We start from the raw sequence: 24,529 nt of genomic DNA on the forward strand, positions 1-24,529 counted from the left end.
CAACTTCCTGTCCCTGGCTGCCAGCGGCGCTCTGCTGGAGGGGCGCCCGAGGGACTGATCCAATCATAAGCGGCTTTTTGCGTGTTTCCGCCCAGAAAATGCGCCTCCTCCCCTCGCCTCCGCCCCGGAGCCGCAGCAAAGGAGTTAAAGAGCCGCATGCGGCTCTGGAGCCGCAGGTTGCCGACCCCCGGTTTAAGGCATTAGAAGCCACTCACTGGAAAATCTCTCCAGAAATCCCACAAAACCTCTTTTGTTCTCTTGGAGAAGGAGGGGGGCAGCCGGCAGAAAGGAGTCAATGGGCTTTAACGCTGGGAAAAAAGAAAAGCCCCCACTGGCTGCAGCCAAGGGTCAGGCCTTTCTCAAGCCTCCACCCCCCCCCCCCCCGCAAAAAAGGGGAATTAACCCTCAGCTCACCAGCAAGCAGGGCTTGCATTGCCTTAGGACAGCAGCACAGTGAATTCCATGCAGAAAACAACCCTCTCCTTCACTCTGTGCTCTAAGCCTAGAGGTGTTTGAAATCTGAGTGCGTAGTTTATCTTCTCTCTGGCAGGTTACCTGTTAATGGTCACTTGATTGGATTACCTGGGGAGCCTGGCCAGTCTTTTGTAGTGGCAAATACTTAGTTCCTGAGCCAGGTCACAGGCTCACACCCTATTCATACAACAGACAAACCTTCAAGACAGGATTTGTGAAGGAAAAGACAATGGGGAGGCTTTTCCATTTTCCTTTGACTTTGCAGAGAAAACATTTGGTCAGTTTGGGAGCCAAAATGGCTTCACGGCTGTTTTCCTGCGCTGCTTCAAATATGTGGTTTATATATTTATTATGTGTTTGCTTGGTACATTTATTATATATAAGACCTTATTTTTTTTATTTCAATCACTACTTTGGGGGGGGGGCAATCTCAAAAATTAGAATAACTTGTAGCATACCCCAGGGATGAGTCCTAACACAAAGTCCAGGTTCTGGGGGATATAAGGCAGGATATAAATGAAACAATCAAGAAGATACAAGATTAACCTATGGAACTCCCTGCCACAAGAGGCAGTGATCGCCAACTCAGGTGGCTTTGAAAGAAGATTGGGCAAATTCATGGAAGATAAAGTCTGTCCATAACTGCCAGTCACAATCGCTTTGCTCTACCCTCCAGGCAGAATTGCTGCTGACGTCAGAATTGGCAGAATTGCTGCTGAATCCCAGTTGCTGCAAACAGCAGGAAGGGAAAGAGCCTCTTGAACTCAGGTCCTGCTTGCGGGTTTCCCACTGTGGCAAAAAGATGCTAGATGGGGCATGGCTTGATCCAGCAGGGCCCTTCTGTTCTTAAGAAATTCAAAAAGAGCTGAACCTTAAGGGAGAGGAGGGTGCATGTGTCATAAGAGGACAGCAATGAAGGAAAGAGATGAACTCGTCTCCCCCCAGAATCTACAAATACAGCAGTTGTCCCCCTAGATCCACAAATATTATTGAAAAGCATTGAAAGTAATCATCATCATCATCATCATCATCATCATCTTTATTTATTCCCTGCCCTCCCCAGCCAGAGCCGGGCTCAAGGCGGCTAACACCAGTAAAATTACAGTAAAAACATAATGGGGGGGGAGCCAATTAAAAATACAGGTTAAAATGCAATTTAAAATACAGCCTCATTTTAAAAGTAGCCCACAGATCAAAACCATAAGGGGAGGGAAACAGAAGGGTCAGACTGAGTCCAAACCAAAGGCCAGGCAGACCAGCTCTGTCTTGCAGGCCATGCAGAAAGATGTCAAGTCCCACAGGGCCCTAGTCTCTTGTGACAGAGCGTTCCACCAAGTCAGGGCCAGTACTGAAAAGGCCCTGACTCTGGTTGAGGCCAGCCTAACCTCCTTGCAGCTCGGGACCTCCAAAATGTTGTCATTTGTGGACCTTAAGGTCCTCCGTGGAACATACCAGGAGAGGCGGTCCCATAGGTACGAGGCTCCTAGGCCGCGTAGGGCTTTAAAGGTTAAAACCAGCACCTTAAACCTGATCCTGTACTCCACCGGGAGCCAGTGCAGTTGGTAAAGCACTGGGTTAATGTGATCCCGCAGCGAGGACACTGTAAGGAGCCTCGCCGCGGCATTCTGCACCCGGTAGAGTTTCTGGGTCAACTTCAAGGGCAGCCCCACTTAGTACTCAATTATCTGAGGCACTGCCCCCACAGCAGAACCTGCCCCAACCCTAAAGAAAGATCAGCAACTTTGATTTCCTAAAAAAAAAGAAAAAACCCTCCACGCCCCCCCCAACAAAAATCCTGGCTATGCCCCTGAGCCCTGCCCCCAAACACCCCAAAAGGAAAAGCATTCCTTTTGAACACAGGGACCAATCCGAACCCACCTTCTTGCCACGGTTGCAGGATTGCAGAGGAAAGCAGCTGCCCCCTGTTATGGAAGAGCAGGGTTGCAACTTCACTGGCATTCGCCAGTAGGGCCCAACGCTTTCTCGCCCTCTTCGCAGAGGGGTATTTTGCTGGTTTTGGCCACAGCCAATAGAATGGATGCTTTTGAATTATGGTGCTGGAGGCGACTTTTGAGAGTCCCATGGACTGCAAGAAGATCAAACCGATCCATTCTGAAGGAAATCAGCCCTGAGTGCTCACTGGAAGGACAGATCCTGAAGCTGAGGCTCCAAGACTTTGGCCACCTCATGAGAAGAGAAGACTCCCTGGAAAAGACCCTGATGTTGGGAAAGATGGAGGGCACAAGGAGAAGGGGACAACAGAGGACAAGATGGTTGGACAGTGTTCTCGAAGCTCCCAGCATGAGTTTGACCAAACTGCGGGAGGCAGTGGAAGACAGGAGTGCCTGGCGTGCTCTGGTCCAGGGGGTCACGAAGAGTGGATACGACTAAACAACTAAACAACAACAACAACAAATAGCTCCTTATCCAAGCACGGTTTGATATTCTTCTCCCAGTGTTTGCCTAGGCAGGCTCCTCCATTTCCCAGCTCTTGGCCTGACATTTCCTCTGTTTTGAACCTGTTCCTTCTTGCCCTCCTTTAAGTGTTTCAATGCTTCCTTCCTCTCCCTTTATAGCCTGTCTTTCAAGTAGGCAAATGAAAGTCCTGCAGCGTTTTCCAACCTTCCTGCTGCAGAACAAAGAACATTTTCCACACTGTCCGTTCTTAACCCAGAAAACCACTGACTATGGAACCAAAGTGGGTTGCAAAGGATTCTGGGTAGCGTGGTACCCAAGATTATAATAGGTCTGGAAACCGAGCCTTATGAGGAACGGTTGATAATCCTGGGTACCACTTTACCCAGAATCCCTTGCAACCCACTTTGGCTCCAAGGTCGTGGTTTTCTCGAAGCATTTAAAAACTCCATCATGATTTTAAATGCATAATTAGGGCATGTCATTTTAGGGGGCGAAACTTAATTTTGCAAGTTTCTTAAGTGAGGGTTCTTGAAAATATTGGCTGTGAGGAATTCAAAGCTGGTCCTTTTTGTGATTTGACAACATTTAGCTTGGTAAGTCTACATTTGATGAAGAAGTGCATAAACTGCTTTCGGAAACCCAAAGAATCTTAAAATGTCAAATATTAATGGATAACTATTTATTTCTATTCAATTTTACACACATTTTACATCGCAAAACTATAAAGGGGCAGCTCCAGACAGTGTTTTTTTTCTTGGGGGATACTCAGTACCGGCCCCTTTTTTGTTTCCTGGAAGAAAAGCACTGGTTAAATGTACTTTTCTTAGCCAAATAGATCATTGCCAGAAACAAAAACCTTTGATAATTCCAAGCAGCCTGACTGGTACAAATGTGAGCTATATTCTCTGCATGCACTCTTAATAGAGATGAAGTTTGTTTCAATCTTTTTCTTCTAGCCTAATGTCTGTCACTTAAAATTATCGTTGCCTTTTTATGTAGAAAAGCGATTACCGGTAAACCATCAGTGAATGTCTCAAGCAAAACTACTCTGACCTGCGTGCAACAGTCCCAATGGGCTCTGACTAAAGCAGCGTTTCTCAAACTTAGGTCCCCAGCTGTTTTTTAGACAACAGTTCCCATCATCCCTGACCACTGGTCCTGCTAGCTAGGGATGATGGGAGTTGTAGTCCAAAAACAGCCAAAGGCCCAAGTTTGGGAAAGCCTGGACTGGAAACAAAGGTGATGTTCACTCCAAGTGACTCAACAATTAATAATAATCCCTTCGCCCTAAGGCCAGACAGTTAAAGCACAGTGTTAAAAAAAGTCTGAAACAACAACCAGGCAGGTCCTAAAAATGTTGTTGCAGGAATTTATGCATAGGTTTTTTGGGGGGTTGCCCCTCCAGCAGATATCATGCACATGCAGCCCACTACCAAAACCAGCACAATCGCTTTTGTGACTTTTGTGATTTGTCCCCACAAAACACCCTATCACAGTTTCTTCCTATCTATTCCAAGGGCCTTTGCTGCATGACACCAAATGTAACAATTCACTGATAAATGCATCTATGTACTGGCTCACTTGAAAACTTCAGAAATTCATATAGACATGTGAGCTCAGCTACTCAGCAGCTCCTCTGCCTGGGTGATAATCCCTGGCATCCTGATACCTGAGTGCCAGACAGGTAGCCTTTCCAGAAAGAACAAACCCAGATGAAGACAAAAGGGTGGGATTAACTTGGCTGGGAAACAGGGAAATGTAAATATCTCTTTTGTTACACTTGATGGGTGTTTGGTGGAGGGCAAGGAGAACCATGGGGCAGGGTCCAGGATGCTCAGATTACTGCCCCCAGACCTCCCCTTTCATGATGTAACTGTGATGTATGAGTGAGGTAGTTTGAGGGGGTGTAACATGGGGATGAGCAGCTAATAAAAGTTTGGGTTCTCTTTTGTTTGGGGCTTCCATCTTGTTCCACCAGGTGGCAGGTGGGAGTCCTGTGGCGACAGTCTTCAATCAAGTCCAAGCCTACTGGCTGCTGTTTTGCTCTGGTATTCCTGGCTGGTGTCCTTGTTTTTTGTCCAAGGGAGCTCTCAGATTTCTCCGTTAACAATGTACAACCCAAGAGTCAAAGGCCAGGTTAGAGGAGTGCGCCTTCAGCATTCGTCAAAAGCTGCCAGGCTCACCTCCGGGGGTTCCAACATTTGAACAGTGTTTCTCAACTACAGGTCCCCAGCCCAGTAGATGGCAGTGTGGAGAGTGTTTTGGCAGCTACAATTGGATCCGTTCAGAAAAGTACAGCATAGTACAGCATTTTGAGGAAAAATACATTTATGGAAAGATACATTTCAGTAAGGACACCTTCAGAAATACAGATACATTCATGGAAAAATACATTTCAGTAAAGATACATTCATACTGTTACGGAAGGGGGGGGCATGTCTTCCTCACCTTCTTCTTCGCTACAATATATCAATTTATTTCCAATTGTCAATGTCGAAAGGGACTAAAATCTATAAAATTCATAGAAAATCAGCGTGCCAGTTTGCTCAATTACTCTAGGACTCCATCACACCTCCCCTGTCCAGCATAATCCCTCAAGCAAGGTGTCAAGACCCTAATCCTTTCAAATTGCTCTGATCAGCCTTTCCTCCAGACAATGTCAGGTGGCAGACTATGCATATTTGGGACTATTGTTTTCTCATCCCCAGGAAGTGTTTATCTGTGCATATCTCCAGCTCTGCATATTCCCCCCTCCCTCCTCCTTATGTTAATCCGGTGTAGCTCTGCATATTCCCCCCTCCCTCCTCCATATGTTAATCTGTGTAACCCAACCTCCCTTTAATATATTCATGATGTAATCTGTGTAACCAAACCTCTCTTTAATGTATTCATGACGTGTTTTGCACTGTATTCTGGGACATGGAGGGAGTTTCAAAATCTCATGTCACCCCTTTCTCACTGTTCAATCTCGCCTTGAACCTGTTGCGCAATAAACTTGGATCTTCTGCAGTTTGCTCCTGTCTCCGGCTGAGCTCATTTTCCTCCGCAGGGACCCACGGACTTAGTCCGATGAGCTGGGTGGCAGAGCAGCCTCGCACCCAGATTTTTGCCGTAACAATGGAAAAATACATTTCAGTGAGGATACATTCAGAATTACAATTTTAAAGTCACAGAGAAAGGCACAGCAAAATGACACATTAGATACTGCGAAACAATACATTCTCAAACGATGCATTCTCCAAGGCACAATTTACATTCTTGTGGGGCTCTAAGGCAGAATACTATAACTTGATATTTTATTGGTAGGGTCATTTTCCTTTCCCCCCCCTCTCTGACCCTGGCTCTCTTATGACGGGGGGGGGGCACAAAGAATGGAAGGGGGCATATTTGGGGGGGGAAAGGGTTTTTAATCATCATATTCAGCCCAGTATTCTGGGGTATAGGTTAAAGAGGGCAAGGGCAGAGCTGGGATGGGGGCAAAAAAGGGTCTCTTACAGGGAGGGCTCAGGGACCAAGGGGGCATATAATGGGAACCTTTCAGGGAGGGAAGGGGCATATTCAGGGAGGGATTAAGGGGGCTATATTTAGGGAGAGTTTCAGGGGTGGAGGGGACATATTCTGGGAGGGTATCAGGGGCAAGGGGGCATATTTTGGGAAAGTTTCAGGGGGGGGAAGTGCATATTTAGGGAGCGTTTCGGGGGCAGGGGGGCTGAAATATACTACTGTTACGGAAATTACAGGGGGAGCACATCTTTAAAGTTAAATATTACAAATATTATGCCTGAATATATCATCCCAACTTGACAGCTCAGGGAAGTCACCTAGCTTTAAAAATAATATAAAATCATCTTCTTTCCCAGTTCCCCCCATTCCAAAGCTATTTTCCCCTTGAAAAAGGACTCCAGGAAGTTCCCAGAGGCTCATTGTTAGCCAAAGGAAGCCAAATCTCATCCCCTGACTCGCCTCAGGCTCCAGACATGCCAAGGAACTTCTATTGTACTTTTGGGTGGTGGGTACTTAAGACATATTTGTCTATGCTCATCTTATACCTGAGTCTTGCCCTGCCATGTCTGCTTATGCTAATCTTGTACTAAGGACTTGTCTGGACATGTTTGCCAAGGTTAACCCCTCCCCTTCGAACTGTATTCTGGGATGTGGTGGGAAAGTTTTAAAAGTCTTTGTCACCCCATCCTCGGGGTTCAAAATTTGCTCTTTGAACCTGTTGCGCAATAAACTTTGGTCTACAGCTATTTGCTCTCGTTAGCTGGACTCCTTCCTTTATTCTGCAGGGACCCACGGGCTCTGCCCGACGAGCTAGGTGACTGAGCATCCTCGCACCTAGATTTTTCCTTAACATAACAGGGGCATATTCCAGAGTGGGCTGCAGGGAGAGGGAGCATAAGAATGGAACAATTTCTGAGGGGGACTCGTGGGGGATATTTTGGGGGGAGAGCAGAAGGGAGGCGGATACAGTGTGGATGGAGGGAGAGGGGGACAAAGAGGAAGAAGGCAGGTTTTAGGGTGGGGTCAGAAGGGTAATGGTGGGTTTAAGTGGGAGAGAGGGCTTAATTATAAGGGACGGTCGTCAGGGGGGGAGCAGGGGGGTTCTTGAGAAGTGCGGAGGGTGTAAACTTGTGGGGTATGAATTATGGGTTTTTGCCGGGTGGGAAGCAAGATTTTTGGGATGGTGGGGACAGGAACCCGAGAGATGGGGCGGGCAGGTGGTTTGGGGGGGGCATGGAGGGATGTTTTGGGGATAGGTATAAGCAGAAGCTGGAGAAAGAGGGTGCTGACAGGTCCCGGCCACGCACTTCGCTCCTTGGTGCAATTTCCTGTGTAGAGCAGAAGGAACGAAGAAAAGAAAAACACACACCTTTTGAGTATTTCTGTGGCTAAAATCTCTGGAGCTAGAAGCATAGGTAAAGGTAAAGGGACCCCTGCCCGTACGGGCCAGTCTTGACAGACTCTGGGGTTGTGCGCCCATCTCACTCAAGAGGCCAGGGGCCAGCGCTGTCCGGAGACACTTCCGGGTCACGTGGCCAGCGTGACATCGCTGCTCTGGCGAGCCAGAGCTGCACACGGAAACGCCGTTTACCTTCCCGCTGGTAAGCGGTCCCTATTTATCTACTTGCACCCGGAGGTGCTTTCGAACTGCTAGGTTGGCAGGCGCTGGGACCGAGCAGCGGGAGCGCACCCCGCCGCAGGGATTCGAACCGCCGAGACCTTTCGATCGGCAAGTCCTAGGCGCTGAGGCTTTAACCCACAGCGCCACCTGCGTCCCTAGCTAGAAGCATGCCTGGATCCTAACTTTGCCTATGTCTATTTCCTGCTTCCCAAATCCACCCCTGACACTCTCCTGGCATTTTATTTTTGTTATCTATACCCTGCCCATCTGGCTGGGTTTCCCTGGATGGCTGTCTGCCAGCTCCATCTGATACGCAGGATGAGACCCTCCATGCCCACAGACTGTCTCCCCAGAGTGGTGCATGCTCTGGTTATCTCTCGCTTGGACTACTGCAATGCGCTCTACGTGGGGCTACTTTTGAAGGTGACCTGGAAACTACAACTAATCCAGAATGCGGCAGCTAGACTGGTGACTGGGGGCGGCCGCCAAAACCACATAACACCAGTCTTGAAAGACCTACATTGGCTCCCAGTACGTTTCCGAGCAGAATTCAAAGTGTTGGTGCTGACCTTTAAAGGCCTAAACGGCTTCGGTCCTGTATACCTGAAGGAGCATCTCCACCCCCATGTTCTGCCTGGACACTGAGGTCCAGCGCCGAGGGCCTTCTGGTGGTTCCCTCATTGCGAGAAGTGAGGTTACAGGGAACCAGGCAGAGCGCCTTCTTGGTAGTGGTGCCCGCCCTGTGGAACAACCTCCCTTCAGATGTGAAGGAAATAAGCAGCTATTCTATCTTTAAAAGAGATCTGAAGGCAGCCCTGTTCAGGGAAATTTTTAATATTTAGTGGTGTATTGTTTTTAACACTTGATTGGGAGCCGCCCAGAGTGGCTGGGGAAACTCAGCCAGATGGGCGGAGTATAAATATTATTATTATTATTATTATTATTATTATTATTATTATTATTATTATTATTCCCCAGCCTCCTTTCTGCCTTGGCTGCTGGTGGGGTAGGAAGAGCAGCAGAACCTTCTGCTGCCTCTCCAGAGAGGATCCCCACTTCTTCAGACACCCCTCTCTGTGGCCTGCGGACTATTGACCCGTACGCCACTAATCCGCTGCCACCAACCAGGTCCTCCCCGGTAAAATCACTTCAGCCTCAGTTAGGTTCCCAATTAATAAAGAAGAGTGTATTTTATTTCAGACACAAACACACTTTTCCGGCATTCCAAACGTTGTTACTCTTTACTTTCTTAGTCTTATTTTCCCCTCTCTATCTCTTCTACCTCCCCTCACTCAAGAACCCACTGCCCTAATCAAAACAAAAAAATTCCTTCCAGTAGCACCTTAAAGACCAACTAAGTTAGTTCTTGGTATGAGCTTTCGTGTGCATGCACACTTCTTCAGATATCTGCCACTGCCCTAACTGTCTCTCAATTACCAACTGCTTCTCCAACTTCTTTTCCCAACCAGCCAACCCACTAAAACCAACCAACTACCCACCAACAACTCAAACAAACCTCGGGCTAAGCCCTTTTATACACAGGTAGGCTCCGCCTCCGGCTTTCCTATTTTTAACCCTATCTCTCCCCCTGTTCAAACATTTTCTAAATGAACGGGCAAACGCCACAGGTGTCAATAAACCCCAAGCACCTGGTTTGTTGTACTGGGCAAATCTCTTAGGAACATCATTTTTCTAGGGAAACTACAGGTGATGTGTTTCTATGGAAACCAGTAACCTCTCTCCCCTCCCTGTACCACTCAGGATCAACTCACCTGCAACCCAAGGCCTCCCCACAAGGCGACCCCTTTTATTGGGGGCTCTGCCCCCTGGATGGTCTCAAACTGGAAGAAGACAAAAGAAGAGATGTTGGTTGGCTAAAAAAACCTGTGTCTGTCGGAGCTGGTGGCCTGGAGGCACCATAGTGGCCACAGAGGAATGGGCAGCTCAAGAGTAGGTCAGAGTCAGCAGTTTTCCAATTTATTTCGTTTATTTCCCTCACCCAGGAAGTGCGCTAAAGCACACCGACAAATGTCATTTTCCCGCGCACAGTTTTAATCTGAGGGAGGAAAAGAAAGCACCGGAAATAGTTAGGAGCACAGGCGGAAAAGAAAGGGAAACAATGGCTAATTCTCAGTAGGTGCTTCGTAGATTAAAGTCATTGTGGATCTTTTTTAAAACTACTTGTGCAGTTTTCTGGTTTTGTACAAATTCAAGGGCTCAAAAGAAAATAGTAATACATAATGTGGCGATGCTCCATTTAGACGCATGGAACTAGTTACTAGCATGACTGGAAAAGAAATGGAAGAAGTGGTGGCTGCGGAAAGGGGAGCAGCATAAAGTGGCAGTGGGATATAAGCTCCACCCAATGGGATATAAGCTCCGCCCAATGGGATATAAGCTCCACCCAATGGGATATAAGCTCCGCCCAATGGGATATAAGCTCCACCCAATGGGATATAAGCTCCGCCCAATGGGATATAAGCTCCGCCCAATGGGATATAAACTCCGCCTAAGGTACGACTGATAACAGCAAAAATCGGGGTGTGGGAGGAGACATAACATCTTACAAGGACAGGAAGAAACACAACAGACCGAATAATTGCTACACCCAGGAAGAACAAGGATATAGTTGGAGTTCCTCACTTGCAGTATTATAAATCATTTAATGTGTCAACACACAAATAGACCTTATTAATATTGCAGTTGTTGTATAAGGGATTATTATTATGACCAGAATGTAATTGAAACGAATAAGATTTTGGAATGTGGAAATAAAGAAAACCATCAAAATATCAAATCTAGCACATGGGGCCCCACTTTATCTAAATTATATAATTGGATATTTGAATGATTGGTATTAAAGGTAAAGGTAAAGGGACCCTTGACCATTAGGTCCAGTCGTGACTGACTCTAGGGTTGCAGCGCTCATCTCGCTTTACTGGCCAAGGGATCCAGCGTTTGTCCACAGACAGCTTCTGGGTCACGTGGCCAGCATGACTAAGCTGCATCTGGCAAACCAGAGCAGCGCACGGAAACACCGTTTACCCTCCTGCCGGAGCGGTACCTATTTATCTACTTGCACTGGTATGCTTTCGAACTGCTAGGTTGGCAGGAGTAGGGACCGAGCGACGGGAGCTCACCCCGTCGCGGGGATTCGAACCGCCGACCTTCAGATCGGCAAGTCCTAGGCTCTGTGGTTTAACCCACAGCGCCACCCATGTCCCTGATTGGTATTAATAATTGTATTATATATTGGTATTGTTATCATGAGACTATTATTGGTCTGCAAATGAAAACTACTTTAAAAAATTATTTTAAAAAAATCTCCAATGAAAATAGGGACATCCTACCATACCATTCAACATTTCTCCAGTGAAAACAGGGACATCCTAGGGGAAAGTGGGACATTTAGAGATCAAATAAGAAACCGGGACGGCTTCTCAAAATCAGGGATGTCCTTGGAAAACAGGGACACTTGGTGGGGGGTCTGCAGCTGCTGTGTCCAGTTGTTTAAACTTGTTAATGTTTGTGTGGTGTATTATGATTTACTGTATATTTTGTTGTACAGCACATTGATTTTATTGTATGAGAGTGCAGTCTAAAACCATTTTTAATAAATAAATAGCAGCTAATAATGAAAGTAAGGGACGCGGGTGGCACTGTGGGTAAAACCTCAGCGCCTAGGACTTGCTGATCGCATGGTCGGCGGTTCGAATCCCCACGGCGGGGTGCGCTCCCGTCGTTCGGTCCCAGCGCCTGCCCACCTAGCAGTTCGAAAGCACCCTCGGGTGCAAGTAGATAAATAGGGACTGCTTACCAGCGGGAAGGTAAATGGCGTTTCCGTGTGCTGCGCTGGCTTGCCAGATGCAGCTTGTCACGCTGGCCACGTGACCCGGAAGTGTCTGCGGACAGCGCTGGCTCCCGGCCTCTAGAGTGACATGAGCGCACAACCCTAGAGTCTGGCAAGACTGGCCCGTACGGACAGGGGTACCTTTACCTTTTAATAATGAAAGTACAATGAGGCTATTCTCTCATCAGAGGAGCCACGGGGGGGGGGGCAGTGTTGTCTTCGGTGCCCGCTGGTCAAACATTATCGCCTGCAAAGGACCACAAAGAGGGAAGGTGTAGGTAGCAGGAGAAAAAGTGATAAACTTGCCATCTAGAGGATCTAGAGCCAAAGGATGCTAGAAAAGCCCTTCCTTAGCATTGGGGGGGAGAGGGAGACAGGGTCAGTGCCTGGAACCTCCTTGGGGGAGAAACACACATTCAGCCATCATTATTCTTTTGGCTCTCTTTTCTTTTCATATCTCCCCAATGTTGAAACTAATAATAATCATAATTTAGTATTTATACCCCGCTCATCTGGCTATGTTTCCCCAGCCACTCTGGGCGGCTTCCAACAGAACACTAAAATACAATAACCTAGTAAACATTAAAAGCTTCCCTAAACAGGGCTGCCTTCAGATGTCTTCAAAAAGTCTGGTAGTTGTTCTTCTCTTTGACATCTGGTGGGAGGGCGTTCCACAGGGCGGGTGCCACCACCGAGAAGGCCCTCTGCCTGGTTCCCTGTAACTGGCCTTCTCGCAGTGAGGGAACCGCCAGAAGGGCTGCCATCAGGTGCCACCAGAAGGGCTGCCATCAGGTGTCTTCTAAAAGTTTGGTAGTTATTTTTCTCTAATAATAATTTATTATTAATACTGTATGCTCTCTGGAGCAGGGACCTGCCTCTCTCAGACATGTCCAGGATCCCAGTGACAGAATTAGCGTCCATGGGGGAATTTAGGGGAATAAAAAAAATGTCTGGGTTTTTTTAAACTTTCCCCAGAAAAGCACAACAACTTTTGTGTCCTGATTTTTACTTCTTGAAGTATGGCGACCCTAGATGATATACCCGCTGGGATGCCGCTGACAAAAAGGACTATGGGCTTCCTAGCCCTGCTGGCGGCACCAATTTCTCAGCACACCCTAGAGTGAGTGTGGAAAGTTAAAAACGATGGCTCCAAACTCCCCAACACTCCAGGACTGAGGGGCAAAATAATGTCACAAGTGGGGACCCTAGTAGCTACCTAAGGATGCTATGTGCTACCAGGTTTGTGAGTTCGTGGAGATGAAGGAGCGGAAGGGACCTGAGAAGAATCAGGAGATAAAGAGATAAAGGCAGGGAGAGATGGGCTAGCCCTTCCTCAAATGCTAATTCAGGGGTGATGTATTTATGAGGCATACCATCGTCCTAGGGACGTGGGTGGCACTGTGGGTTAAACCATAGAGCCTAGGACTTGCCAATCAGAAGGTCGGCGGTTTGAATCCCCGCGACAGGGGTGAGCTCCTGTTGCTCGGTCCCTGCTCCTGCCCACCTAGCAGTTCGAAAGCACGTCAAAGTGCAAGTAGATAAATAGGTATCGCTCCGGCGGGAAGGTAAACGGCGTTTCCGTGTGCTGCTCTGGTTTGCCAGAAGCGGCTTAGTCATGCTGGCCACATGACCCGGAAGCTGTACGCCGGCTCCCTCAGCCAGTAAAGCGAGATGAGTGCGCAACCCCAGAGTCGCCACGACTGGACCTCATGGTCAGGGGTCCCTTTACCTTACCATCATCCTAGTTCTCCTGAACCTGCTTTGGCTGAAGCTGCTTCTACTGAACCCGCTTCGTCTCAACTGCCATAACTGCTTTGCTTCTGAAGCACCACATTTGAATTCTCTGGTGTCTCCAGGGACACCGGAACCCAGGCGTTGTGGCACAAACGGCTGCAAATCCCAGGCAACCAAACGAGGATCCTCCAATTTGTGGGTCAAAGTAAACCTCCCAGCGGTCTGCTTAACTTTGGCCCACAAGGCCGTTTTCCCACCATTGCACTCACCTGGTCCACGGGAGATGATGAACTGGGCAAGAGTTTTGGATCCATGTTCAGTTAGCTGCATAGACTCAGTATCCGGACACTGTGTGCTTTCTCCCAACTCCCACTGATTCCCTCATAGATTTGGGGGCAGCACTCCACTGGTCTCTCTTCCTCGGCCTTCATTGGTTCATTGGCTGGAATGTCAATTTGCTCAGAGCTCCCCCACTCCACCCCCTTTTAAATCCTTTCCCCCTGGATGCGAAAGGACAGTAAGGGGAGGGGCTATCTCAGCAAGAAGGGGACGCAGGTGGCGCTGTGGGGTAAACCACAGAGCCTAGGGCTTGCCAATCAGAAGGTCGGCAGTTCAAATCCCCACAACGGGGTGAGCTCCCGTTGCTCGGTCCCTGCTCCTGCCAACCTAGCAGTTCGACAGCACGTCAAAGTGCAAGTAGATAAATAGGTACCGCTCTGGTGGGAAGGTAAACGGCGTTTCCGTGCGCTGCTCTGGTTCGCCAGAAGCAGCTTAGTCATGCTGGCCTCAAGGAAAGTTTTGTTTCTGCACATCCCCCTAGAATGTTCAGTTCACCATGAGCTCATGAAAACATTGCATTCTGACTCGTTCTTAGTCTGACCTGTTCTTAGTGCTTGGTTGACCACATTTATGGATGAATGCTGTATATTAATCACTAGTAATAGTTTAACAAGGAGATTTTCACACCTGTCCAATTCTGTGTTCCCTTTCCCAGCCTTTGGTCTATTAGTGATTAATACCTATATGTAACCTTTGCCTTGTACTTGCTTTGTACTTGTGTTAACCAATCAGCAACAAGCACATATGTGGCAATGTTGCAATATTCAATAAAAGGGACTCCCCGAGACAGGCTCAGGAGGATGCCTCCCCTATGACACCTGCTACTCGTCTGTCATTTATTTCAACCCAACACTGGCCACATGAAACGGAAGCTGTACGCTGCCTCCCTCGGCCAATAAAGTGAGATGAGGGCTGCAACCCCAGAGTCGGTTACTACTGGACCTAATGGTCATGGGTAACCCTTTACCTTTACATTATCTCAGCAAGAAGTCCCATTCCTTTCAAAGGGAAGCAAAACAACCATCCCAGTTCCAAGGCTTTCTGTGCATACTGGTGGAACCAAAGACCTTTGCCTTCCACCCCTGGCAATCCCCCAGAATAATAATAATAATAATAATAATAATAATAATAATAATAATACAGTGGTACCTCGGGTTACATACGCTTCAGGTTACAGACTCCGTTAACCCAGAAATAGTGCCTTGGGTTAAGAACTTTGCTTCAGGATGAGAACAGAAATCGTGCTCCAGCGGCGTGGCGGCAGCAGGAGGCCCCATTAGCTAAAGTGGTGCTTCAGGTTAAGAACACTTTCAGGTTAAGAACGGACCTCCGGAACGAATTAAGTACTTAAACCGAGATACCACTGTAATTTATTATTTATACCCCGCACATCTGGCTGGGCTTCCATATTTGGCTTCCAACCAAATATTAAAATACAGTAATACATCAAACATTAAAAGCTTCCCTAAAGAGGGCTGCCTTCAGATGTCTTCTAAAAGTTTGGTAGTTGTGGTTCTCTTTGACATCTGCTGGGAGGGCGTTCCACAGGCCGGGCGCCACTACCGAGAAGGCCCTCTGCCTGGTTCCCTGTAACCTCACTTCTCGCAGTGAGGGAACCACCAGAAGGCACTCGGAGCTGGACCTCAGTGTCTGGGTAGAACGATGGGGCTGGAGACGCTCCTTCAGATATACTGGACCGAGGCCATGGCTCCTTTATGCCCTCCCTGCTAGTAGGACAGCCAGAGCAGTTGCCCCTTTGCAGGTGAACGTCCCTCTCCTGATTGGCTGGAGGAACCAGATGCTACCTATTTTAAGGCCTGCCCTATTCTTCTGACTGTAAACTGTTCTAACTTATTTCAAGGTTGCATTTTTATATTGTTGTAACCTCCCCTCGGACTGCATGGTGAAGGAAATAAATTTCACAAAGTTTGCCAAAATAGACAAGTCAAAATCCAATCTTTGTTGGAAATGTAAGGAGGTGGAGGCTACTGTGATGCACTCATGGTGGGGCTGCGGAAGAGTTAAAAATTTGGGGAGTTGCATTCATGAGGAATTTAAAAAGATGCTCAAAATCTCTATAGGGAAAAAAACCAGAGGCTTATTTATTGAGTATACTGGGCAAGGATATACCACAAGACAGGAAAACACTATTTTTATACGCTACTGCCGCAGCAAGGCTCCTACTGGAAAGGAAATCACATCCTCACAAAAAAAGATTGGATAAACAAATTACAGTGGTGCCTCGCAAGACGAAATTGATCCGTTCCGCGAGTCTCTTCGTCTAGCGGTTTTTTCGTCTTGCGAAGCACGGCTATTAGCGGCTTAGCGGCTATTAACGGCTTAGCGGCTATTAGCGGCTTAGCGGCTTTAAGAAAAAGGAAACAAACTCGCAAGAACTCGCAAGACATTTCGTCTTGCGAAGCAAGCCCATAGGGAAATTCGTCTTGCGGAACGACTCAAAAAATGGAAAACTCTTTCGTCTAGCGAGTTTAGCGAGTGTTGCGATGCATTCATCTTGCGGGGCACCACTGTAAAAGAATTTGTCAAAATGGCAAAACTAACCGCAGCAGTAAGATATCAAACAAACCAGAATTTAAGGCAACGATGGAAATGGTTTGAACACTCCACGGGCAAACAAAGCTCCAAAAACATGCTGCTCTGTTTAGATTAAGTTTGTAAAGTTGATTTAGAAAATAATAATAGTAAAACAAGATGTCTAAGGATCAGAGATAAAAATTGCAGTGTGAATAACAAAATTACAGGCTAAGTGAAGACGAGCACTGGTGGAGGGAAGTCACACGGGTGTAGGTAATTTTATTTTTTTGTATGTTTAAGTAGGTTGCTCAATGTTTCTATTATTTTTTTCTTGGTATGTAGTGTTTGTGTGTTCATGTTTGTATGTAAATAAATGTTTAAAAACAACAACTATGGGTCCCTGGTTCTCGTTTGACTACAACTCCCATCACCCCTGACCACTGGTCCTGCTTGCTAGGGATGATGGGAGTTGTAGTCCAACAACAGCTGGGGGCCAAAGTTTGAGAATCCCTGATTTAGGGGCTGCCGCAGAGAAGGCCCTCTCCCAACCTGCCCCACTGAGCTTCAGAGAGTGGAGGAACCCTCCTCTGCTGATCTTAACACACCAGAGCACACCTGTGGGGAGGGAGGCCATCTTCCAGATATTTGGGGCCTGTAATGGTTCTAGGGGGTTGCTCATGCGTAAGTTGGCGCCACTCTTGGCTTGGTTGCCTGGTTGAAGCCTTTCTGTCTGGACAGCCCTTCACTGCGTGGCTGTCTCAGTCGCTGGCAGAATCCGTCAGTGGGCATTTCTTGAACTTCTTCCAGCAAAGAAGTTATTTGACGCCCAGTCGCCTCCTACTCTCCCTGCGCGGAAGTCTTCTGCGCAGGGAGGGTGTGGGCAGCGGAGGACCCGTGCTCTCCCCACTAGTCTCCGTTGAAGAGTCCTGGAGCCTTTTCTCCGATTCCCCCATCTGCCCCCCTTCTCTCCTGGTGTTACGTTGATTTCCTTCCCCAGCAGCTGGGCTGCCTCTCTCCCTGCTGGGACCGTCTCCGGCATCGCTCTGGAGCCTTCCCTCCACCTCTGTCTCTGATGGCAGTTCCCTGACAGGGCCCAAGTTAATTGGGGTTTTAAGAATGAAGCGTTTGGGAAGGAAAAAACTGAGGCTGTACCCAACCTGGCAGGTCTTTCAATAGTTACTTTATTTTAACATCTTTTGTTTAATTACAGACAGTAAAATAGCTCAAATAGGTAGGAGGGCGAGTGGAGAGGAAAACCTGGATGTATAAAAACCCTCCATGGTCAGCATGGAAATAAGAACATCCAAAGTGCTTCTGGAATATTCGCTGGTTTCTCTTTTCGGCCACGATAGGGGAAGAAAGCCTCGTTTCAGTTTGGAAAAGCCGAAATGACGATGCCTTGCCAGAGCGGGAGCAAGAAGGGGAGGTCCCAAAAAGGTGTGAGTGTTTTTGGGGGGGGGCGGGGAGTAGGAGCAACAAAAAACAAACAAACCACCAAATTTTTCCATTTCCCAGTTCTTCAGCCCTTTGGAAAAGCTGGTCCCCTCAGGCCTGATTCCCCCACCCCCAGGCAGTTTTATCCTCTGGCGACGAAAACTTAAAACGCTCAAGCTAGGGGAATGGAATAAAACCATCCAGGAGGAAACCAGGAAGCACAAGGCTGATTCTGCTCATCTTCACTGAGATTGAGGTCTTTGTCTCTCTCTCTCTCAAGCTTGTGCAATATCAGAATTGGAAGGTCCCACCTAGAGAGAGGACCCTGACCTTCCTGAGATCCCACCAGCAGCGTATCCTGGACTAAAAGAGTGATCCCTCCAAATCAGTCACAGGGAAAAGGTTCAGAAAGATCTCGAGAGGACCCAGAAGCGGTGTTACGTCTCCCCACCCCCTGGACAAACGGATCCCCGAAGCCTGCAGATCTCAAGATGGGAGAGTCGTCAAAATGCCCTGATGAATTTTCCCCTCCCCGGAACGCGTAACAATCCCTGCGAGGCTGGAATGAAGGAGGCCCGAAAGCCAAGGGTCAGCCCTACACAATTCCCCAATCCCCTTCCTGTCTCCACCCCAAAATTACCAGAAGCCCCCTCCCCTTCTCCGTACTGAGCTGGGGACGGTGGCCAGTAATAGACCAGCTGAGGCTAATTCACAGCTAGCATCAGGATGGAAAAATTCACACACACAAACATGCAAACAGGCTACACGCTCTCCTGGGGTTTTCGGCTTAGGCTAGCTGGGAACATGATGATAGGACCAGCAAAGTACCCAGGAAGAGATTAGAGCTGGCGGGCAGCTAGGCTGAGAAGCCATCCTCGCCCAGAGATGTTGCGCCGCCTTGTTGTTATGACAAGGCGGCGCACGAAAGAGGCAGAGGTAACGGAACAGCTCTTCCCCTTGAGCTTTGAGCGCTTGGGCAAACCAAACAGTTTCTCCGCGGCGACGCAGAACCCACAGGAAAGGTGGAAGTGGTTGGGTGTGTTTGCACGCAGTCAAGCTCTGATCTTCCGGGACAACAGCCATCAGCTGGAGGAGCGGAAGAGGGGAGAGGCTGGCAAAAGCAGCTCTCAACCTCCGCCCCACTCCTCTAGGCTGCTGGGTTGCAGAATTGTGAGTGCTTTCAAGCTGGGAAAAGATGAAGGAGAGTCTGGGGGGCGGGCAGGGGAGAAAAAAAATCAGAGTAGGTAAGGAATAAATACAGTCTTCCAATATATTAAAAAAAAATAATGTTATCTAACTTTCTGGCTGCAGTTTTCTCGTGTTGCCTGTGTGCATTACACAACGCTAGCAAAGGCGAGGGTTGCCCTGGGACAGTATCTGCCTTCTGGGGGTGGGCAGGGGGGTATTACAGACGCAGTCCTCAGCACACACACACACCCTGCTGGAGATGCTCAGGCTTAACCACCAACCCACCTGCCAAAATATCCCTTGCTTTGTAGTGAAGGCTGATGTCGGAAGGAAATGTAACCCAAAAAAAAGGAAGGAAGGAAGGAAGGAAGGGGGATTTGTTGTTTGCCTAGCGCAGGGGTCTCCTGGCAAGAAGGTGGGGGGGGGGCAAGCTGGCAGAGCTGGAGGGCAGCTTACATCATCCCCATTTGCAGCAGCGAATTGGCATACATCATTGGCTTGACGTTCGGATGAGGCTAGGGAAGGAGGAAGAGAAGTTTGGTTAGCAAAGGTGCACCCCCCCTTCTAGAGCAGGGGTCCCCAAATCAGGTACCTGTCCCCTTGGTTCCATAAACTCCTCCCCGGTGCCCCCTGCCCCCTCAAAAGCACCACTCAGAATTGTAGCAAATTGCCCCAAGTCCAATTAAAGCTTTTTGGTTTAACTGATTCAGCAAAACCGACGCCCTTGATCCAGTGACACCTGCGTGAAAAGTATTTTTACGCCTTCTTAGAAAAAAGAAGGGTAAAGGAAATGGACGGCATAAAATGTTTTTACATGACGGCTTCCTGAACATGCACACACGTCTTCACCTACTACAGATGTTCAGTAAGTACCGTATTTTTCGCTCCGTAAGACGTACTTTTTCCCTCCTAAAAAGTAAGGGGAAATGTGTGTGCGTCTTATGGAGCGAATGCAGGCGGGAAAGGACCCCCAAGAGCAGCATACAAGCTCTTGCGGGCTTTTCCCCAGGAGGGAGAAGGGACTGACGCGGGCAGTCAGTCCCTTCTCCCTCCTCGTAGAAAAGCCCGCAGGAGCCACGCACTCCTTAAAGGGTGCGCGGCTCCTGTGGGCTTTTGCAGGAGGTGGGGGAACTGCCGAAGAGGCTGCGCAAGGCTAAAGAAGCCAAGACAGCGAGCGGGATGGATCCCGCTCGCTGTTTTGGCTTCTTTGCTCTTTGGGACTGGGGGGAGGGGACCCGGGCTTCCCCTGGCAGCCCCAAGAAGCTCTCTTTGAGGCTGGGGTGTGTGTGTGAAATAATATATTTTTTCTTGATTTCCCCCTCTAAAAACTAGGTGCACTTTATGGTCCGGTGCGCCTTATGGAGCAAAGAATACAGTAATTCATAGGAAAATCAACAGCTCTTGCCAATAATCAGCTACCTTGTGACTTAGGCCAACTCAGGATTGTGAATAGAAACAAACTTGGCCAAATGCAACATCCAGGGTCATCCATTCAAACTTTCTGCAGTGCAGGAATCTTTTGCCCAATGCAGGACTCGAACCCAGAGCCCTAAGTTTAAAGGCCCATTTGCGTGGCAAGATCCCAGGAAGGGGGCTGGCAGGGAGTTGGGGCATCGGTGCAGGACCACTTGAGAGCTGCGTGCGACCGCTAAGCGCATCGTTCCAGTTCTGTGACTCACCACTGCTGTGAACTGGTGGAATTCCGGCCGCAAGTCTGAGCCTTGCAAGTGGATGTAGGAACCCTTATTGCCCATCTGGTCACTGGGAAAGAGAAGTGGGGGGGGGGGGAGATAGAAGAGGGTTAGGGCAGCATTTTCTCAGGGTTTTCAGGATTCCGGCCCCCCCCCCCCGAAAAGGCGTGGAGCGCCATCAAGGGAGGGCATGAACAGTTTTTGCACATTATGGGGGCTAACAGTCCGACAAAAGGCACGACAGGAAGACCCAAAGCAGAGGAACGGTGAATCAAAATTTGGGGCGCTGCCAAGCTTAAAAGTATGGTTAGGGTTAAGGCATGTGGTCCCTGAAAGGTTGCCCAGAAAGGAACATGGCCCTTTGGCTGAGAAGGATTCTCTATCCTTGATTTAAAGGATCTCAAGTTAAGGCCTTTCTTTGCCTGAGAGCCTGGAGAGCAGCCGCCTATCAAAGCAAACAGCAGCTGGCTAAGTGTCCCACCGACCTATGGCGGCTTCCAGGGTCCCTCTCCGAGGAAAGCAGTCTGCTCCCAACCTCTCTCTGCCTGACAGGAGCGAGGCAGCAGAAAACCACAAGAGCTGGAGTTAACTTTTTATCAGCACGAACAGGATAATAATAATCATAATCATAATTTATTATTTATACCCCGCCCACCTGGCTGGGTTTCCCCAGCCACTCTGGGCGGCTTCCAACAAAACATTAAAATACAATAACCTATAAAACATTAAAAGCTTCCCTAAACAGGGCTGCCTTCAGATGTCTTCTAAAAGTTTGGTAGTTATTTTTCTCTTTGACATCTGAAGGGAGGGCGTTCCACAGGGCGGGCGCCACTACCAAGAAGGCGCTCTGTCTGGTTCCCTGTAACCTCACTTCTTGCAATGAGGGAACCGCCAGAAGGCCCTTGGCGCTGGACCTCAGTGTCCAGGCAGAACAATGGGGGTGGAGACGCTCCTTCAGGTATACTGGGCCTTTGAGGCTGTTTAGGGCTTTAAAGGTCAGCACCAACACTGAATTGTGCTCGGAAACGTACTGGGAGCCAGTGTAGGTCTTTCAAGACCGGTGTTATGTGGTCTCAGCAGCCGCCCCCAGTCACCAGTCTAGCTGCCGCATTCTGGATTAATTGCAGTTTCCGGGTCACCTTCAAAGGGAGCCCCACGTAGAGCGCATTGCAGTAGTCCAAGCGAGAGAAAACCAGAGCATGCACCACTCTGGCGAGACAGGCTGCTGGCAGATAGGGTCTCAGCCTGCGTACCAGATGGAGCTGATAAACAGCTGCCCTGGACACAGAATTGACCTGTACAGGAGGGTCAGGCCTACATCTCTGGCAGTTCTTGCCCCCACGAAGCAGCTGCTGCGGTTAAGGTCCCTGCCTTGCCACAGCTCCCTAAGTCCCCTCCTCTCCAGGGCCTTCCCAACCGATCTGAGACTACACCTTCGTGATGCTAACTTCTCCTCTGCTCTCTTCATGCCTCTGCTGGTTCTGGGAGACAAGGGTGGGGGAGGAGAGTTTGTCACAGCACGAGGGGAAAGACCCCCTAGCTCCTTCGCCATTCTGACTCCTCTCTGCCTCTTGGCCTCCTGCTTCAGCTTCTGTTAACCCTCTAGCTGCCAACCCTTTCTCCTCCCAGCCTTCTTCCTTGTGACCCCTTGACGTCGTCCCACCACCACTCCCCAGGCTTCTTTTCTTGAGGGTTCCCCAGCTGGATCCGGCCCCCATTCCTCTGCATTCAACCAGTCTGCCCTCCGAGCAGCACCCTCTGCTTTCCGGTCAATGGCTGCCATCGCTCTCTGTTGGCTAAGTTCCACCTCCGCTGTCGGAGGCAGGAAATGCTTTTGAATGCTGGTTGCCAGAAACCGCAGCAGAGATTGGCTCTTGTGCTCAGGCTATGCTTGCAGTCTTCCCATCTTCTGGTCGGCCGCTGTGAAAACAGGATTCTGGACTAGACAGGCCAGACTGGACCCAATCGCCAGGCTCTCCCCCTGGCCCAGCCGTCCAAGCAGGAATTAGAACACCACCTGCCAGTAGGCTGATGTATTTATATTGCAACTACAGCTGAAAGAGAGAACGGCTGGAGCGGTATGGGACTTTTTGGAATAATGGATTCATATTTGGTAAAGAAAGAAGAAGAAAATATGGACAAATAATTATTACACGTAGCAGTAAGGATATACAGTGGTACCACTGGTTGCGAACAGGATCCGTTCTGGAAGCCCGTTTGCAACATGAAAAGAGTGCAACCCACAGCGGCGCGTCTGCAAACGCGCGGGTTGCGATTCACCACTTCTGCGCATGCGCGTGACGTCATTTTACGCTTCTGCGCATGCGTCGAAACCCGGAAGTAACCCTTTCCAGTACTTCTGGGTCGCCGCAGGACGTAACCTGAAAGAACGTAACATGAAGCAAATGTAACATGAGGTATGACTGTAGATTTTCATTTGTGGACTAATAAATTGTTGGATGTGTTAATACGAATAGAACTCATAAATATTGCAGCTGTTGAATAAGGGACTGTTATTATGATTGGAATACAACTAGATTAAGTAAGACTTTGGAAGCAGAATTTTTTAAAAAAATATTAAATCTGTAATTCTAGCACGTGGGGAGCCACCAAAATTATACAATTGGATATTTGATTAATTGATACAGTCATACCTTGGGTTAAAGATGCTTCGGGGTTAAATCTTTAAAAGTTGTGTCCCGCGGTCACCCGGAAGTACTGGAAAGGGTTACTTCCGGGTTTCACCGCTCGTGCATGCGCTCAAAATGACATCACGCATATGCGCAGAAGCGGCATATTGCGACCCGCGCACGCGCAGATGCGGGGTGCGTTCTACTCAGGTTGCGAACAGGGCTCCGGAACGGATCCCGTTCGCAACCAGAGGTACCACTGTATTTGATTTGGTATTGTGATTTGATATGGATATAACAAGGTGTATTTTGGATTTTTAGGGAAGCGGGTGGCGCTGTGGGTTAAAGTCCTAGTGAGGCCTAGGACTTGCCGATCAGAAGGTCGGCGGTTCAAATCCCCGCAACAAGGTGAGCTCCTGTTGCTCGGTCCCTGCTCCTGCCAACCTAGCAGTTCGAAAGCACCTCAAAGTGCAAGTAGATAAATAGGTACCACTCCAGCGGGAAGAATAAACAGCGTTTCTGTGCGCTGCTCTGGTTTGCCAGAAGCGGCTTAGTCATGCTGGCCACATGACCTGGAAGCTGTATGCCAGCTCCCTCGGCCAATAAAGCGAGATAAGCTCCGTAACCCGAGAGTCGGCCACAACTGGACCTAATGGTCAGGGGTCCCTTTACCTTTACTATTTTGGATTTTTGTAATTGAAAACTAAAAAAAAATTGTTTATATATAAAAAATAGGAAGTAGAGCACCACCACAGCAGCGGGCCCCCTCGCACACTCACCAGTAGTTGGGGGCAGAGAAGACAGTGACACACTTGCCATCGTGAGCCATCTCATACCCTTCGGGTTTGACTTCGTGGCTGCGGATGATGTAATCTAGATGGTTGCGCTCAAGGAAGCTTTTGGTGACGTCGGGCCCGAACTGGCAGCTCACGCCACGCTTGCTGATGGACCGGCCATTCTGGGTGGAGGAGAGAAAGACACCCTTGGGTGCAACGGCAGGCTTATAAACATGAGATGGGGGGGATTGGGTGCCCAGTATGCAGGCGACACAAAGAAATCCACTGGCATCCATCTGTCTCGGGAGACAGAACCGGGCAAAAAGGAGAAGAGC

The 24,529-nt window shown here is 48.7% G+C and overlaps 1 protein-coding gene and 2 long non-coding RNA genes across 3 annotated transcripts in view; 1 reads left to right on the plus strand and 2 right to left on the minus strand.

The window, feature by feature from the left end:
* Positions 1 to 24,529, plus strand: part of LOC310851803 — a 153,057-nt gene that overhangs the window by 77,107 nt on the left and 51,421 nt on the right. The window lies entirely within an intron of this gene.
* LOC310851871 lies at positions 5,203 to 14,366 on the minus strand. The gene is made up of 3 exons (XR_014567901.1): positions 13,602 to 14,366; positions 6,038 to 7,724; positions 5,203 to 5,250 (listed from the first exon to the last, which is right to left on the minus strand). It is a non-coding gene; the product is annotated as an uncharacterized lncRNA (long non-coding RNA).
* PPP5C (protein phosphatase 5 catalytic subunit) overlaps positions 17,636 to 24,529 on the minus strand; it is a 35,966-nt gene continuing 29,072 nt past the window's right edge. The window contains 3 exon segments of the mRNA XM_083753903.1: positions 17,636 to 19,612; positions 20,777 to 20,858; positions 24,198 to 24,376. Of these exon segments, the coding sequence (XP_083610029.1) occupies positions 19,550 to 19,612; positions 20,777 to 20,858; positions 24,198 to 24,376 (324 nt within the window). The 3' untranslated portion in view covers positions 17,636 to 19,549.

Source organism: Podarcis gaigeae, assembly GCF_964106915.1.
Source record: "Podarcis gaigeae genome assembly, chromosome: 8".
In the NCBI taxonomy this organism is placed as follows: Eukaryota; Metazoa; Chordata; class Lepidosauria; order Squamata; family Lacertidae; genus Podarcis; species Podarcis gaigeae.